At 40.8% G+C, this 15050-nt stretch overlaps 1 protein-coding gene across 1 annotated transcript in view; it reads left to right on the top strand.

The window, feature by feature from the left end:
• The first annotated feature begins 6624 nt into the window (after nt 1-6624).
• Nucleotides 6625-15050, top strand: part of LOC110159980 (SAM and SH3 domain-containing protein 1-like) — a 151069-nt gene continuing 142643 nt past the window's right edge. The window contains exon 1 of the mRNA XM_055160067.1: nt 6625-7294. Coding sequence (XP_055016042.1) covers nt 6821-7294 — 474 coding nt within the window. The 5' untranslated portion in view covers nt 6625-6820. The remainder of the gene's footprint in view (nt 7295-15050) is intronic.

Raw genomic sequence — 15050 nt, forward strand, 5'->3', positions numbered from 1 at the left:
GTGATCAGAGGTAAAATGAAGACTGCAGATGTATGTGCTGTTTGGAATCATCTGGAGTTTGGCCTCATCTCTTCTAATCACATGTACCAGTGCACTCAGAGTTGTGTGTCAGTGGGGAAATGATGAAAACTGAGGTGTGGTTGTAAATGTTGGTTAGGCCAACATAATGGAACATTACAATGTTATGGAGATGAAGAAAACTGGGACTTTTTTTTTTTCAGATTTACTACAGTGAATAGAACCCAAAGGAAGTTTTCATCACCTGTTTCCAATCGTCTTCGGGTTTGTGACGTGAGCATGAATAGAGATGATAAGGAACAAAAAAAAAGCTAGAAATGAGCTGTGAAGATTCTGGTTGGACCTGGAAGTGCCAGCATCACTTAAAAACTCTTTACTATTGTGGTCACAGCTGCCCCGGGACAGACAGACAGAAGTGAGGCTGACGACCTGCACCATCAGCCCCTCTGACCATCACCAATCACACACACATTGGGTTCTAGAAAAATGAGGTGAAATGTGTTTATTTATTTAATCAAATGTCACTGTTCTGTTCCCAGTGTTCATATTTTGATGCAGATTCAGAACTTTCTTCCATTTGAAACATGACCCTTCCTGTTCAGAGCTGTTTTTTACGATGTGCAGAATTATTCATTACACCGAACATGCCAATAACCGTTAAAGTGCATATGGCAGATTTGTTCAATACAATTAACATCACTCGTTTTTTTAGTTTTACATGTTTACATTTTAAAGTTTTAGATTTGACACACTTCGAGGTCATTCTTAACTGTTACCTGGCAACCATAATATAAACAAAATGCAAAATTATGCTGTTAGGTTATTTTTGTGAATTTAAAGTTTGTTTTCATACCTGAGAGTTTCGACTGGTCTGAAAAAAAAAACATCATAACATAAATGATCAGAAGGCCAAGTGAACCTCATTGGACCGAGTGCCAAAATGACACAATATCTACGATTAGACTCGTAAAAATAATCTGATAACTCCTTAAAAGTGAGATGATAAGCATGGATTTGTGGATATAACTGATTAGAGAGTAAAAAAATACAATAAAATATATTAAAACACCTTTATTTTATTAAAAGAAGTCAGAAAAAATGCCTTCCTTTTGTGTAAATTGTCTCTGCGTTTTGATGGATTTTTCTGTGTTGATCCCGTAAGTGCAGACGTATTTTAAAACTCACCTCTACTTTCTGTATTTTTCTACTTTTATTTTCAACTTTTTTTGCACAAACTGCCACGTAACTGATGTAAAACTCTGTTAAATACTGATACTAACCCACCAAACCAAGTCATAAACGTCGAGAAAAGCCTGAAAATCTGTCATATGCACTTTAACCTCGGGTCGATTTTCTTGTCCACGTCTCCGTTTGTGTAACTCCAGAGGTCCGGGTCGCTCCTGTCTCCTCTGCGGTGACCTTTAACCTCTCAAGTGCTTCGGTTGGTCTCATAATCGTCCAAACGTCTCCTCTTGCACATTTTGAAGGATGCATGAATCGAAGTGTTTACAAACTTGAATCGATGGTGTAGTATTATCCCTTCTTTACTAGAGCTTGTCTGTTTGTACTTTCCACATGTTGAACAAATGATCTGATCCCCGTCCGTCCCCGTGTAAACTCCGTGTGAAAGAGTGATTTTGATTTTGATTTCTGGGGGGAGTATTTTTGTTATGGTTCGCTTTATATGACCCCAGAATCCTGCACTGTTTGAAAAGGGTTTGAAAAGTAACTCACCTCTGTCGATTTACTTTGGAATCGGACATATTTTTAAGTCGCATTGTGAAACTTTTAACTGTCAAATGCTTTTCTTCACTTCTTTTCTTCTTTATTGCTTTGTCTGGAATGTTTCACAGTGTGGCATTAAACCTTTCTATCTTCATGGAGACCAAACCAGACCAAGTTACAGGTCAGATCTGTGGAGAGACGACCCCAATCACAGTCACAATGTCTGTTTTTCTAGGTATTTTTGAGCTATAAATCCACCTGTAATTACCGTATTTTCCACACTATAAGGTGCACTGTCATTGAATGGTCTATTTTCAAACTTTTTCACATATAAACCGCACTGAACTATAAGGCGCATTGAAGGAAACACAACAGTTAGATAAGTCAGTCAAACTTTATTTAACACATTCACAATAACTCTCAACTTTGTTCAATTGTAACATGTAAAAAAACCTACTGTCTGAGATGCTAAATTGTTCGTGTATTCACAATAACTCATAATTAAATAAGTTATAACTAAAATTAACACATTACACTCACTTTTTCAGTTCATTTCTCATCCACAAATCCCTCAAATTCATCTTCAGTGTCCGAGTCAAACAGTTGGGTGATTCCGGCGTCCAGCACACCCACATCCCTCTCGTCATTATCCGAGTCAGTGTGGTTACTGTTCCCTGGAGTTCAGTTCAGTGATGATTCTGGTCTTGGTGAAAGCTCGGACCACAGTTGATCCTGATCTTTAGCCCGGGCGTCCACGATCCGTTGGCAGATCGTGGTGTAAGTGGCTCGGCGCTGTCTCTCTGTCTTGGTGAATGTGTGTTCTCCTCCTCTCATCCACTGCTCCCACGCAGCTCGCACTTTCACTTTAGAACAGTCTTGAGTTTAAAGTGGGCGTTGTGAGCGTGTCTCTTGACAGGTGCATTTTGATATTAAAAGGAATCACAGTCTGTATTACTCCTGATGCTCCTGACTACGGGAGCCGTAATGCTGCAAGTGGAGCGGCTTTGTACTTTACTAAAGTCGTACTAAGACACCAAAATAAATTCATGTATAAGGTGCTCTGGATTATAAGGCGCACAGTCATTTTTTGATGAAATTAAAAGCTTTTAAGTGTGTCCTATAGTGCGGAAAATACAGTAAATAAATGTAAATTTGATCTGTTTAAAGTCACACTGTGGAACATTCCAGGCAGAACAATGACATCGCCATAGAAACAAGCAGGTGTCGGACCCCAATCAAAACTCATCTCCAGATCTTGAACTAGGTTTTTGGTCAGTAGTACCCACCAACTAAAACCCAATTTCTGACTCTTGACTCTTAAATTGATCAAAATATGTGAGAACTTTCCTCTTGGGTTTAAATTTTTTCTTTACATGGCCCAATTTTATCTGGGGTGCATCCCATTTCTGTTCATTTGATCCTTAAAGTCTCTGTCAATAGAGAGTGGTTATACTGAATACTGCTTTAATCCTGATGTTTTTCTTGTTAAATACACAACAGCTTTTAATACATCCATTTTGAACAAGCGTCACTTAACCTGTGCTATTTACCACAAAAACAGTCCAGGTTCTTCCTCCAGAGTCTGAGGATTGGCTGTGCAACTCTCCATTATAAAGCAGTTAACATAATGATGAATTGATTTTGGTGTTTTTTTCTAAAATGTGGTTTTATACTCACATAGGCGTGAAAACCAGATTTTCTTATTGATTACATTGTAAAAGGATCATTCACAACTGTTGAACCTGATCGTTTCAATTTTTGTTTAGACCCTAAAACTTGACATATTACAAAAAATCTGCATTTTAACAATTTAAATTTGAGCTGTCCTCATGTGTAGTAAATCTTATTGGCCTATAGAATGTTGTGATGTGATCTGAAACTCAGCAGTTATAATTCACTTTTCTATTCCCTGTCGGGCCTGTCGTGATGTAGAGGTGAGTTCCTCTTTGGTTCCAGCTCAGAGGAGGTGAGTTATTTTAACCCTCTGAGTGTAAACAGTGCAGGTGGGGGTGGGGTGGGGGGGCTCTGTTGCCATACTTCATATGTCTGTTTGGGATGAGTTTCTGTGGAGTATTTTGTCATATTTGGCGATTTTTGTACAGTTTTCTGAACCTTTCACATGGATGTCTGACTTACTCTGCTGCCACAACAGTTTAGACTGTAGATAACAGTATATATATAAATATAGATATTATTGTGCAATGGAAAATAAATGTAAAATCAATCATTATCAACTTCTGTCTCGTGCTTTTTTATTACTACATACACTAGGGATGCACTCATGATGTATTGAAATTTTGTATGGATCAGAAATCGGTTCCAAGATATCGGTTCAGTCAGTATATTGTTCTAAAAGTGATGTTATAAAACTTTAATTTAATGTCTTATGTTGGCCTCAGTATTAGCTCAAAACCTCGTAATATTACAATTTTATCTTTTATAAGCTGTTTTATAGTTACTTTAAATGATAAACCATATGTTATTTGTGTTTATAGGAAATAAATGATATTTTCAGTCTCTGCTTTAGTATCATCTAATATTGACAAGTATCGATATTGGTATCAGAACAGAAAAAACTGGAGCAGCATTTGAAACTTTTAGGTTTTCATCATCTGTTCATGATCAGTTCATGCTTCATGTAAAGTATAATCCAAACGTTTGGACACAGACTCTTTATGTTCAAATCCATTCTTCTGTAGAATCGGTCTCATTATTGTGATTATGACTCAAGACGTAAAATAAGTCAAGAATCTGTGAAGACAAAACTGTTTGAATATGACTCACAAAGAGGCTCTGACATTTCTAAAGTACAATAAGCCCGTCTGTCATCCTCAAATGCAACAAATAAAGACATTTCTTTTCATTTACAGTTTCTTTATATTATTTGCACCTGTGATTTACTTTTTATCTTTGTTACAGGCACAAACACAAACTGAAGGTTTGAGAAAATGTCAAATAAGTTCTAATACTTTGAATAACACATTCTGACTCGTTCTTACTGTGCGAGAGTGAAGATGTCTGAATGATTCTGATCTGTAACATCACCTGCTGTTGCCATGGAGATACACACATATAATGCCATACTGTGGAATATTCTAGGCAAATAAAAATAATGAAAAGTTACGGCGTGCACATTTAAAACTTGACGTGGTCCATTTATTTGTCAGACATATCAAAGTCAGGCCCGAGGGCCAAATTTGTATGTATTAGAGCTGCCCGCCGCACACAGACAGACTACAGAGACATTATTTATTTAAAATTGTATTATTTTATATTCTGCTTCTTTTAGATTCAATGTTTAAGCAAATTATTATTAAACATTTATTTTAATAAGAAAAGGTTTAACATTACAGATCTCGAAAGAAGAAAAAACATGCAGATGTTGTGGAAATATTTCAATAAATATTTAGTTTGGCCCACGACCAGTTTTTCATTTTGGCCTCTGTGAGTTTGAGTTTGACTCTCCTGTTCTGAATAAATTCATTTCACTGGTTTTACGATGCTGCATTTCCCCCCAGGTCCGACAGGTGGCGCCAGCAGCTCGTGAGCGCGTCCTATGACAGCCCCTCAGCCCCTCAGCCCGCTCCCTCTCCTCTCTCCTCTCCTCTCTCCTCTCCTCTCCATGGCGGGGACTGAATCCATCTGCAGCCGGCGAATGGAGCAGGAGCCCGGGGAACTTGTATCCACGGCGCACGGAGCCACAGTTCGCCCAGACAAGTGCACCTTTCGTGGGACTAACGGGGTCCAGCGTGGCGCGGAGCTCGTCTTCACTCCGCTCTCGCTTCGTCCGCGCGCGTATCAGTTTTCATTTTTACGCATGGGCACGTTTTGGATGGATTGTACGTTCTGCTTTTCCTCGCCGCAATGAATGAAACAAAGAGGATGCAGAGAGCCAGAGAACGCCAACTGTCACCGCCACCGCACCAGACTGTCTAATTTTACGCTCAGGATTCCCACATTCTGCAACTTTGGCGTTGTTTTGGGGATTTTGCGTTAACTTTTGGATCGAAGTCAGTTTACATATCGTGGTTCGTTCGCGTCTTGCTCGGTGTGAACATGTGGCAGGTTTTACAGTTTCAATGCCTTCGCTCTTGCACTTTTCTGGGATGAAACTGACCGTACTTTCTTTTTCGTTTTGGAACAATTTCGCAGCTTTCGCAAGTGTCAAAGGTCATTTTGTCCACACGTGCACTGATTTGGGGAGAGTGCAATTTGACTTTTCTTCTGTGAACTCAAAGCTTCAGACTTCAGCATGTGATTGTCAAGTTTGAAGGAATAATTCTACATTTGATTTTATGATTTGAGATTTTAAAAGTGGCCCGAAATCGCAAAATTGAGATAAAATAATAATTTGCGATGCATGTCCAAGCAAGTGCACTGCTGGAAATGAACAAAGTGCACTTAAAGACGCAGTTTGAAAAGTTGTGGTACTTCTATATGATTTATAAATTGAAATAAACAAGATTATAAAATGTTAGTTGCTGATCCCAGACGTTTAAATTTGTGAACCCGTAAATTCAAATGGAAGCGATTTCAGATATTTTAGCAAACCAGAACATTTTATAAATTTTTGTGAATTTCTTTGCGATTTAGGCCATATTACAACATTTTGTGCCAAATTCTGATAACTTTTTGTTAATTTTGTTTATCATTGCTTGGGGCAGTCACTAAAAATGTGACGAGCAACATCTGGATTTCAAATTAATCAAACAATTTAAACTAAAATCTATAGAATTTGTAAAGGATGTTGAGAAATTAGAGCCATTGCTATAAAGATTAACACTTTACAACAAAAAAACATCACATTTTTCATATAACATAACAAAATAACATCAGTGATTCACGTATGTTTGTAAATTATAATTCAACGTAATAAAAAGTTTGAGTTAGTCTTTCAAGAAACTAAGATTCAGAAGAAATCGCATTAAACCGAAGCACAACACAAAGTCTTTTCTTCAACTGTGAACATTTTACAAGTGCAAATCCACTGCTCTCTACTCCCCCTAGTGGCCATGGCTCGACTAACTCTCAAATCTTGCAGAGCCTCTTAAACATTTACGATTTTTTGTTTCTCAAAATGAGCCAGGGACCGAATCTCGTTCTGGAGTGGCTTTCCAAACTCCACTTATCCCAGTACGTGGAATCTTTTATCGATAACGGTTATGACGATCTGGAAGTTTGTAAACAGATCGGAGAGCCAGACCTGGACGCCATCGGAGTGAGGATCCAGTATCACCGGCACAGACTCCTGACGGCCGTACGGAGACTGAACCAGGACGGAAAACGCAAATCCCCGCCATATTATTTCACGCTGGAGCCGGTCCACAGCGGGACATGTCCACACAACGCACGTATCGACAGAGATGATGGCTTTCGATCTCACACTTTGGCTGTAGCGAAGCACCTCGAGTCTTGTCCCGGGAATCACAACCTGAAGTTCACTGATTGTAACGACTTCGTGACGTATCCCAAGCTGAAATTGAAAGTTTTGATTCGGGACAAACTGGCGAAAGATGGAATTAACCTGGGGGAGGCGCCGTACACACACAAGGTAAGAGCGGTTTGACATCTCGTTATACGGGTTTCAAAATGTCGCCGATTTTTACTGGTCACGACTCATTTCTTTTTCCATGATTCGTTCTCCTTGATTCTGGAGGAAATGGGTGAGGAAGTCCCGCCCACAGAGCAGACACAGTGAGGACAGAGGACCTAAACTCCTCACTGACACCAAGAAAGTTTGATTGTTTTCTCTGGTGTTTGCTCCTGAAGCCTCCCCCGTGTTTACTCCTTCTTTCGGTGGTTTTCTTTGGGACGCCATTTGATTGACAGCTGAAAAATGGAAGATCGAGGAGAAGAATCAAGGAAAGAGAAATGAGACGTGGCCTTTTTGTGTTACGCTCTGTGGTAAAGCTTGTTGTTTTTAAAGAGATTTACAAATAAAGTTGGATTGATTTGAATGGTTTCTTTGGGTTCAGAATCAGACCAGAGTGTTTTGACTATCTCCAGCTGCTACCCATTATTTAAAGTTGCACTACGTAACTTTACTGAGCTTGTTGTTTTTAAAGTGATTTTGGTTTGGACTGATTTGAAAATGTTTCTTTGAGTTCAGAGTGAGACAAGAGTGTTTGACTTTGTACAACTGTACATGATTTAAAGTTGCACGGTGTAACTCTGAAAACCGACTGGAGCGTCCCCCGGGTTTAAACGTCCCAGAGCGAGTGTCTCATTCTCTCAGGAGGAGAGGAGGGATGTTCTCGCTGCGTCAAGCTCTGTGATGTATTGAGTTAGAAAATCAGCTTCTATATCATCATAAAATGAAAGTGAATGTACCAGACCAAATGTCTGGCTTTGTTTATATCATTTTATTCATCACCATGAAATTGTATTTTAAATAATTATTTTATGTTCCCCATGTCCTATAGCAGCAGTCTCCAACCTTTTTTTTTTTTTTTCCAGTGTGTTACCTTTATGAAACAAAAATGTCAGAAAGCTGCTGATTTCAGCTGTCACAAAGAAACTGAGTAAATAAAAGAGCCACGGCTTCTATTTATTTATGTCTTAGATGGAGAGCAGTTAGATGATTATAAAACATAAATCAACCATTTATCCATTTATCAGCGCCCCAAGTTAGGCATCAAAATGATACATTTACAATTAATTAATCAGTAATTAATCAAATTTTACTTATTACAATACAGATAATTCATAAATCCCTTGGTGAGCTGTGTGGAAGGAGGTGGAGAGTTACTGGCAGCTCCTGAGCTTCAGGTTACAGATCCACGTCCTCCAGCATCTGTAACTGTTGATTTGGGAAGAAATATGAATAATTTCCTCAGCTGCCATGAACTTCATTTGTAAACAGCTCAACACAAGAAACTTATAGAAGTTACACATTTGTTCCAGGATTTGATCAAGTCCTGAAGTGTTCTTCATGTAGCAGATACAGACATGTTTAGTGTGACTCACTGTGGACTGATCCTGACTATGACTGACCTCTATTTACTCTGTCTGTGTGTGAAACCACATCATTTTTGCATCTTTTGTTTGTGTGTATGAACAAATGTGCTGAGATATCTTGTAACTTGCACGTGTAATTAATACAATATATTATCATAAAAAACGTTTTTTGTTTTTTTAATTGATATGTATGTAGATTAACTTAGTTTCCTAAAGGATAAATTCAGGGGGACTTTCCAGCTGATTTCTGTAACTTTACTGGTGGAGGTCCTGTCACTGGCTTGTTGCCATGGAATGTTCCACAGTATTGTATTAAATGTATCTGTCTGAGTGGAGTGAAGCAACTGTCCAAGTTTCAGGCTGCAGTAACACTGAAAGGTTTTCATGATGATTTTTAGCAATAGAAATAATAAATGAATAAATGCAAGATGAATATTAGATGTGGGATGAAATACAATTTATACAAGACGAAACGAGACACGAGATTGGATTAACGAGACAAGACAAGAGTTTGACATTGTTTATAATAAATAAATTGTACAGTCCACTTCACAATTTTTGACTCACCATTTACTCATTTACTTTATTTAATATTTCTGCTGTCATTGTAAGAACTGATTTTTACACTACAGCTTCTCAAAAAAATGCAACTCGCCAGAACTTGACTCTATTTTTCATTCAGTCCAAATGTAAAAACATGAGGAAAAATGTTGCAAGGTCATGTTCAGCGTGTGTGTATGATCTTGTGGCAGTTTTGTCTCGTGAGATCTTGTGGCACCAGATCTTGTCCAGTCACTGATGGATATGTTTAATGGCACACTGTGGAACATTTCAGGCAAAGCAATGTTATCTTCATGTAGATGAGCAGGTTGTGGAAACTGCATCAGAAAAGTTCCATAGTGCGTCTTTACACTGTGATTTGAAGGTGGGTCATGTCAGAGATTCTCTTAGACTGTGGTGCTTGTGTAAATCCTCAGTCTTCCTGGTTGGTTCCATCACAGAGACAATTCCATTATTTTTAGAGTGAATATTTCCGACTTTAAACTTTTGTCCTTTTGGCAGATTTCAGTTTTTTTTTCTTTTGCCTTGAACAGTGGGAGACTTTTCCATCTCTTTGACTGGGCTCAGTCTGTCCAAATATAAGAGACACAAGTGCCTCTGCTGAGTGTCTCACACTGATCTGAGCTCATTCTGATGTGGGTGAGTTTCATCATGGAGCTGAACACTGTCTGAGCTTTCAAATGTGTACTGTGTGTACTGTGTGTACTGTGTGTACTGTGTGTTCTGTGTGTTCTGTGTGTACTGTGTGTACTGTGTGTTCTGTGTGTTCTGTGTGTACTGTGTGTACTGTGTGCTCTTTTCTGGACTGAGATGTCTGTCATATTGTCATAGTCATAGTCACATTGATCACAGGCTCCTTAAAATGCAGTTTCAATCCATTTTGTGTTTTGTCTTGAGTTTGTAGATCTTTAAAAGTTAGTCTCTGTTTAAACCAAAGATGTTCATTTTGTCTTTTTGTGTACTTTAACTTTACACACACTCATGCACGCACACACACACGCACGCACACACACACACACACGCACGCACGCACGCATGCACACACACACACACACACACGCACACACCTTACCCCATCTTCCCCTCAAAAATCTCTCCTGTTCAAACTGACATTCCTTCCATGATTTCCCCATTTTCTACAGTGTCTCTTCTTTTTTGTTTGTAAAGCATCTTTGAGTGTCCAAAAAAGTCTGATGTATTTTTATTAAACATAGTCCACATAAACAAGTACATTTCTCATATATAATGGGGAATGAATGGACGTGTAATCTTGATTTGTTCAGTTTTATCATTATTATTGTTGCTGTTATTATGAAATTAGTGTTAATAAGGAGTTATGTTTGGCCATTTAACATTTTCAAGTAATAACAAACACATTTATGAAAAATATTTTATAAGTTTGTGTCATGTGGTGCTCCCAGCAGTTTGTGAATGGTCGGTGCCACTGGCCCATATGGATAACCCGGCCTGGATCTTCAGAGCTGTCCCTGGTGTTGGTGATGATGTGTTGGACATCAGCTGTTGTTACGTCCTGTGGGCGTGGTCAGCTGTTGTTACGTCCTGTGGGCGTGGTCAGCTGTTGTTACGTCCTGTGGGCGTGGTCCGCTGTTGTTACTTCCTGTGGGTGTGGTCCGCTGTTGTTACGTCCTGTGGGCGTGGTCAGCTGCTGTCACTTCCTGTGGGCGTGGTCAGCTGTTGTTACATAGTGTTTGAAACCAGGTCAAAAATAGAAAGGCACAGTAACAAAAGTAAAGTATCCAACACAAACCACGAATCTGCTCAGAGTGAAACATTTAAACATGTTTTTTTCTTTTGTGATTTTTTTATTTTTTTTTTTTTACGATCATTTCTTCATCATATGTAGGGTTTGTTCATGTTTCGTGTGTTCCGTGTGTTTGGTGGAGGTTTTGTGTGTTCCATGTGTTTGGTGGAGGTTTTGTGTGTTCCATATGTTTGGTGGAGGTTTTGCGTGTTCGGTGTGTTCGGTGTATTTGGTGTGTTCCATGTGTTCCGTGTGTTCCATGTGTTCCATGTGTTCGGTGGAGGTTTTGCGTGTTTGGTGTGTTCCGTGTATTCCGTGTGTTCCGTGTGTTGGGTGGAGGTTCTGTGTGTTCCGTGTGTTGGGTGTGTTCCGTGTGTTGGGTGGAGGTTCTGTGTGTTCCGTGTGTTGGGTGTGTTCCGTGTGTTGGCTGGAGGTTCTGTGTGTTCTGTGTGTTGGGTGGAGGTTCTGTGTGTTATGTGTGTTCTGTGTGTTGGGTGGAGGTTCTGTGTGTTCTGTGTGTTGGGTGTGTTCCGTGTGTTCTGTGTGTTCCGTGTGTTGGGTGGAGGTTCCGTGTGTTCCGTGTGTTGGGTGTGTTCTGTGTGTTGGGTGGAGGTTCCGTGTGTTCCGTGTGTTCGGTGTGTTCTGTGTGTTGGGTGGAGGTTCCGTGTGTTCCGTGTGTTGGGTGTGTTCTGTGTGTTGGGTGGAGGTTCCGTGTGTTCCGTGTGTTCTGTGTGTGTGTGTGTTGTGTGGTTCCGTGTGTTGGGTGGAGGTTCGTGTGTTGGGTGGAGGTTCCGTGTGTTCCGTGTGTTGGGTGGAGGTTCCGTGTGTTCCGTGTGTTGGGTGGAGGTTCTGTGTGTTCTGTGTGTTGGGTGGAGGTTCTGTGTGTTCTGTGTGTTGGGTGGAGGTTCTGTGTGTTCTGTGTGTTGGGTGTGTTCCGTGTGTTCCGTGTGTTGGGTGGAGGTTCTGTGTGTTCTGTGTGTTCTGTGTGTTGGGTGGAGGTTCTGTGTGTTCCGTGTGTTCCGTGTGTTCCGTGTGTTGGGTGGAGGTTCCGTGTGTTCCGTGTGTTCTGTGTGTTCCGTGTGTTGGGTGGAGGTTCCGTGTGTTGGGTGGAGGTTCTGTGTGTTCTGTGTGTTCTGTGTGTTGGGTGGAGGTTCCGTGTGTTGGGTGTGTTCTGTGTTGGGTGGAGGTTCCGTGTGTTCCGTGTGTTCTGTGTGTTCCGTGTGTTCTGTGTGTTCCGTGTGTTGGGTGGAGGTTCCGTGTGTTCTGTGTGTTCCGTGTGTTCCGTGTGTTGGGTGGAGGTTCCGTGTGTTCCGTGTGTTCCGTGTGTTGGGTGGAGGTTCTGTGTGTTCCGTGTGTTCTGTGTGTTGGGTGGAGGTTCCGTGTGTTCGGTGTGTTCTGTGTGTTGGGTGGAGGTTCCGTGTGTTCCGTGTGTTGGGTGTGTTCTGTGTGTTCCGTGTGTTGGGTGGAGGTTTAGTGTCAGTCTCATGCAGAATGGATGAGGAGCAGGTGCACATGTGACCTGTTTTACAGATATAGCTCTGAGTCCTTCCCCCGAACAAACACGACCAGCAGCCTCCTGGACTCATGTGGACCGGGACCGACTCACAGAATGGAACAGACCTGGTTTAGTCCTGGTTTAGTTCTGGCTTTGGACCTGATATAGTCCTGGTTTAGCCCTGCTTTTGGTGCTGGTTTTGGTTCTGGATTTGGTCCTGGATTCAGTCTTGGTATAGTCCTGGTTTTGGTCCTACTTTGGTTCTGGTATCATCCTGCTTTTGGTCCTGGTATAATCCTGGTTTAGTCCTGGAGTGTTCCTGGTGTAGTCCTGGTTTAGTCCTGGTTTAGTCCTGGGTTTGGTCCTTTCCTGGTTTTGGTCCTGGTTTTGGTCCTAGTATGGGTCGGGTATATTCCTGGTTTTGGGTCCCGGTTTGGTCTTGGTTTCTGTCTGGTCTTGTCTTGTTTCAGTCTTGCTTTGGTCCTGGTTTGGTCCTCCTGGTTTAGTTAGATTTTATTAGTCAGGGTTTAGTTTGGGTTTTACCTGCTTTAGTCAAGTGTTTAGTCCTGGTTTAGTCCTGATTTAGTCCTGGTTTAGTCCTGGTCTGGTCCTGGTATAGTCCTGGTTTGGTCCTGGTTTAGTCCTGGTTTAGTCCTGGTTTAGTCCTGGTCTGGTCCTGGTTCAGTCCTGCTATAGTCCTGGTTTAGTCCTGGTTTAATCCTGGTATAGTCCTGGTTTAGTCCTGGTTTAGTCCTGGTTTAATCCTGGTTTAGTCCTGGTTTAGTCCTGGTTTAGTCCTGGTCTGGTCCTGGTTTAGTCCTGCTATAGTCCTGGTTTAGTCCTGGTCTGGTCCTGGTATAGTCCTGGTATAGTCCTGGTCTGGTCCTGGTATAGTCCTGGTATAGTCCTGGTCTGGTCCTGGTATAGTCCTGGTATAGTCCTGGTTTAGTCCTGGTCTGGTCCTGGTTTAGTCCTGGTCTGGTCCTGGTTTAGTCCTGCTATAGTCCTGGTTTAGTCCTGGTTTAGTCCTGGTCTGGTCCTGGTTTAGTCCTGCTATAGTCCTGGTTTAGTCCTGGTTTAGTCCTGGTCTGGTCCTGGTTTAGTCCTGGTCTAGTCCTGGTTTGGTCCTGGTTCAGTCTAGGTTTTCTGTCATCATTAGTTTCATTGTAAGAAATCTATTTCATGTTTTATTTTTTTTCTCGTTTTTAAAGGCTGTGTGTTTCGTGAAGTGTGTGCCGTGCTCAGAGTTGTGACTTGACTTCACTCTGTGGATTTCCAGAGTCAGATCTGTCCCATTTTCAGCAGCACTTTGTTTTCCTTTGTCCGTCCTGATGCTTTTTCACTTTAAATAAAACATTTGTGTGTGATGTAACCGCTAAGCCTGTGGAACAGAACTGGACCTGCTTTAGACCTGCTGCCATCCACTGTAGACCTGCTTTAGTTCTTGGAGAGTCTTTGGTTGGTTTTCCTTTAATGCTGACATAGTTTAGTCCTGGTCTTGTTTTGTTTCCAGACTTGGTTTAGACCTGGTTTAGTCCTGATTTGCACAAGAGTTCTGCTTCATCATGAATGTGCTGATCTCATTTGTGTCATGATACGTCACTATACAATATATTTTTAATAATGAGAACAGGAAATGTAACTAAATAGGATTTTAAAAAACACCCTGTTACACCTCTACTGTGCCCCGTGTAAAATCCAGGTTTAGATCTGTGTTAGACCTCTTAAAGTCCTGATGTAGACCTGGTTTAGACCTCGTTCTTGGGTCATTTTGTGTAGATTTTCTCTCTTCTGGTTTAAATCCTGGTATAGTTTAGCCCTGATGTAGTCCTGCTCCTTTTTCTTGTCTAATCTTGGTTTAGTCCTGGTTTAGTCCTGGTTTAGTCCTGGTTTAGTCCCAGTTTTTATCTGGTCTAGTCCTGGTTCACTGCTGTTTTGGTCCTTCTAGTTTATTAGTTTAGTTTGGTTCAGGATTAAATCCAAGTTTTAATCTGGTTAATCCAGAGTTTATTTTTGATTTAGTCCTGGTTTAGTCAGTGGTTTAGTCCTGGGTTAGACCTGGTTTAGTCCTGGTTTCTATCTGGTCTAGTCCTGTTTCAGTCCTGGCTTGGTCCTCCTTATTTTGTCCTCCTGGTTTAGTCCTGGTTTTGTCCTAGTTCTTGTCTAATCTTGGTTTAGTCCTGGTTTTTATCTGGTCTAGTCTTGCTTTAGTCCTGGTTTCTCTTGGTTTATTAGTTTAGTTTAGTCCAGGATTAGTTCAGGTAATAATCTTGTTTAGTCCAGCGTTTATTCCTGGTTTAGGCTTACTTTAGTCCTGATTTAGACCTGCTTTAGTCCCTGTTTCTATCTGGTCTCATCCTGGTTTAGTCCTGGTTTGGTTCTCCGTATTTGGTCCTCCTGGTTTATTATTTTAGTTTAGTCCGGGATTAGTCTGGGTAATAATCTTGTTTAGTCCCGTATTTATCCCTGTTGTTATCCTGATTTAGTCCTGGTTTAGTCCTAGTTTCTATCTGGTTCAGTCTTGGTTTAGTC

This window comes from Boleophthalmus pectinirostris, unplaced genomic scaffold, assembly GCF_026225935.1.
Source record: "Boleophthalmus pectinirostris isolate CB_2022bp ecotype Guang Dong unplaced genomic scaffold, ASM2622593v1 HiC_scaffold_10, whole genome shotgun sequence".
NCBI classification, from domain to species: Eukaryota; Metazoa; Chordata; class Actinopteri; order Gobiiformes; family Gobiidae; genus Boleophthalmus; species Boleophthalmus pectinirostris.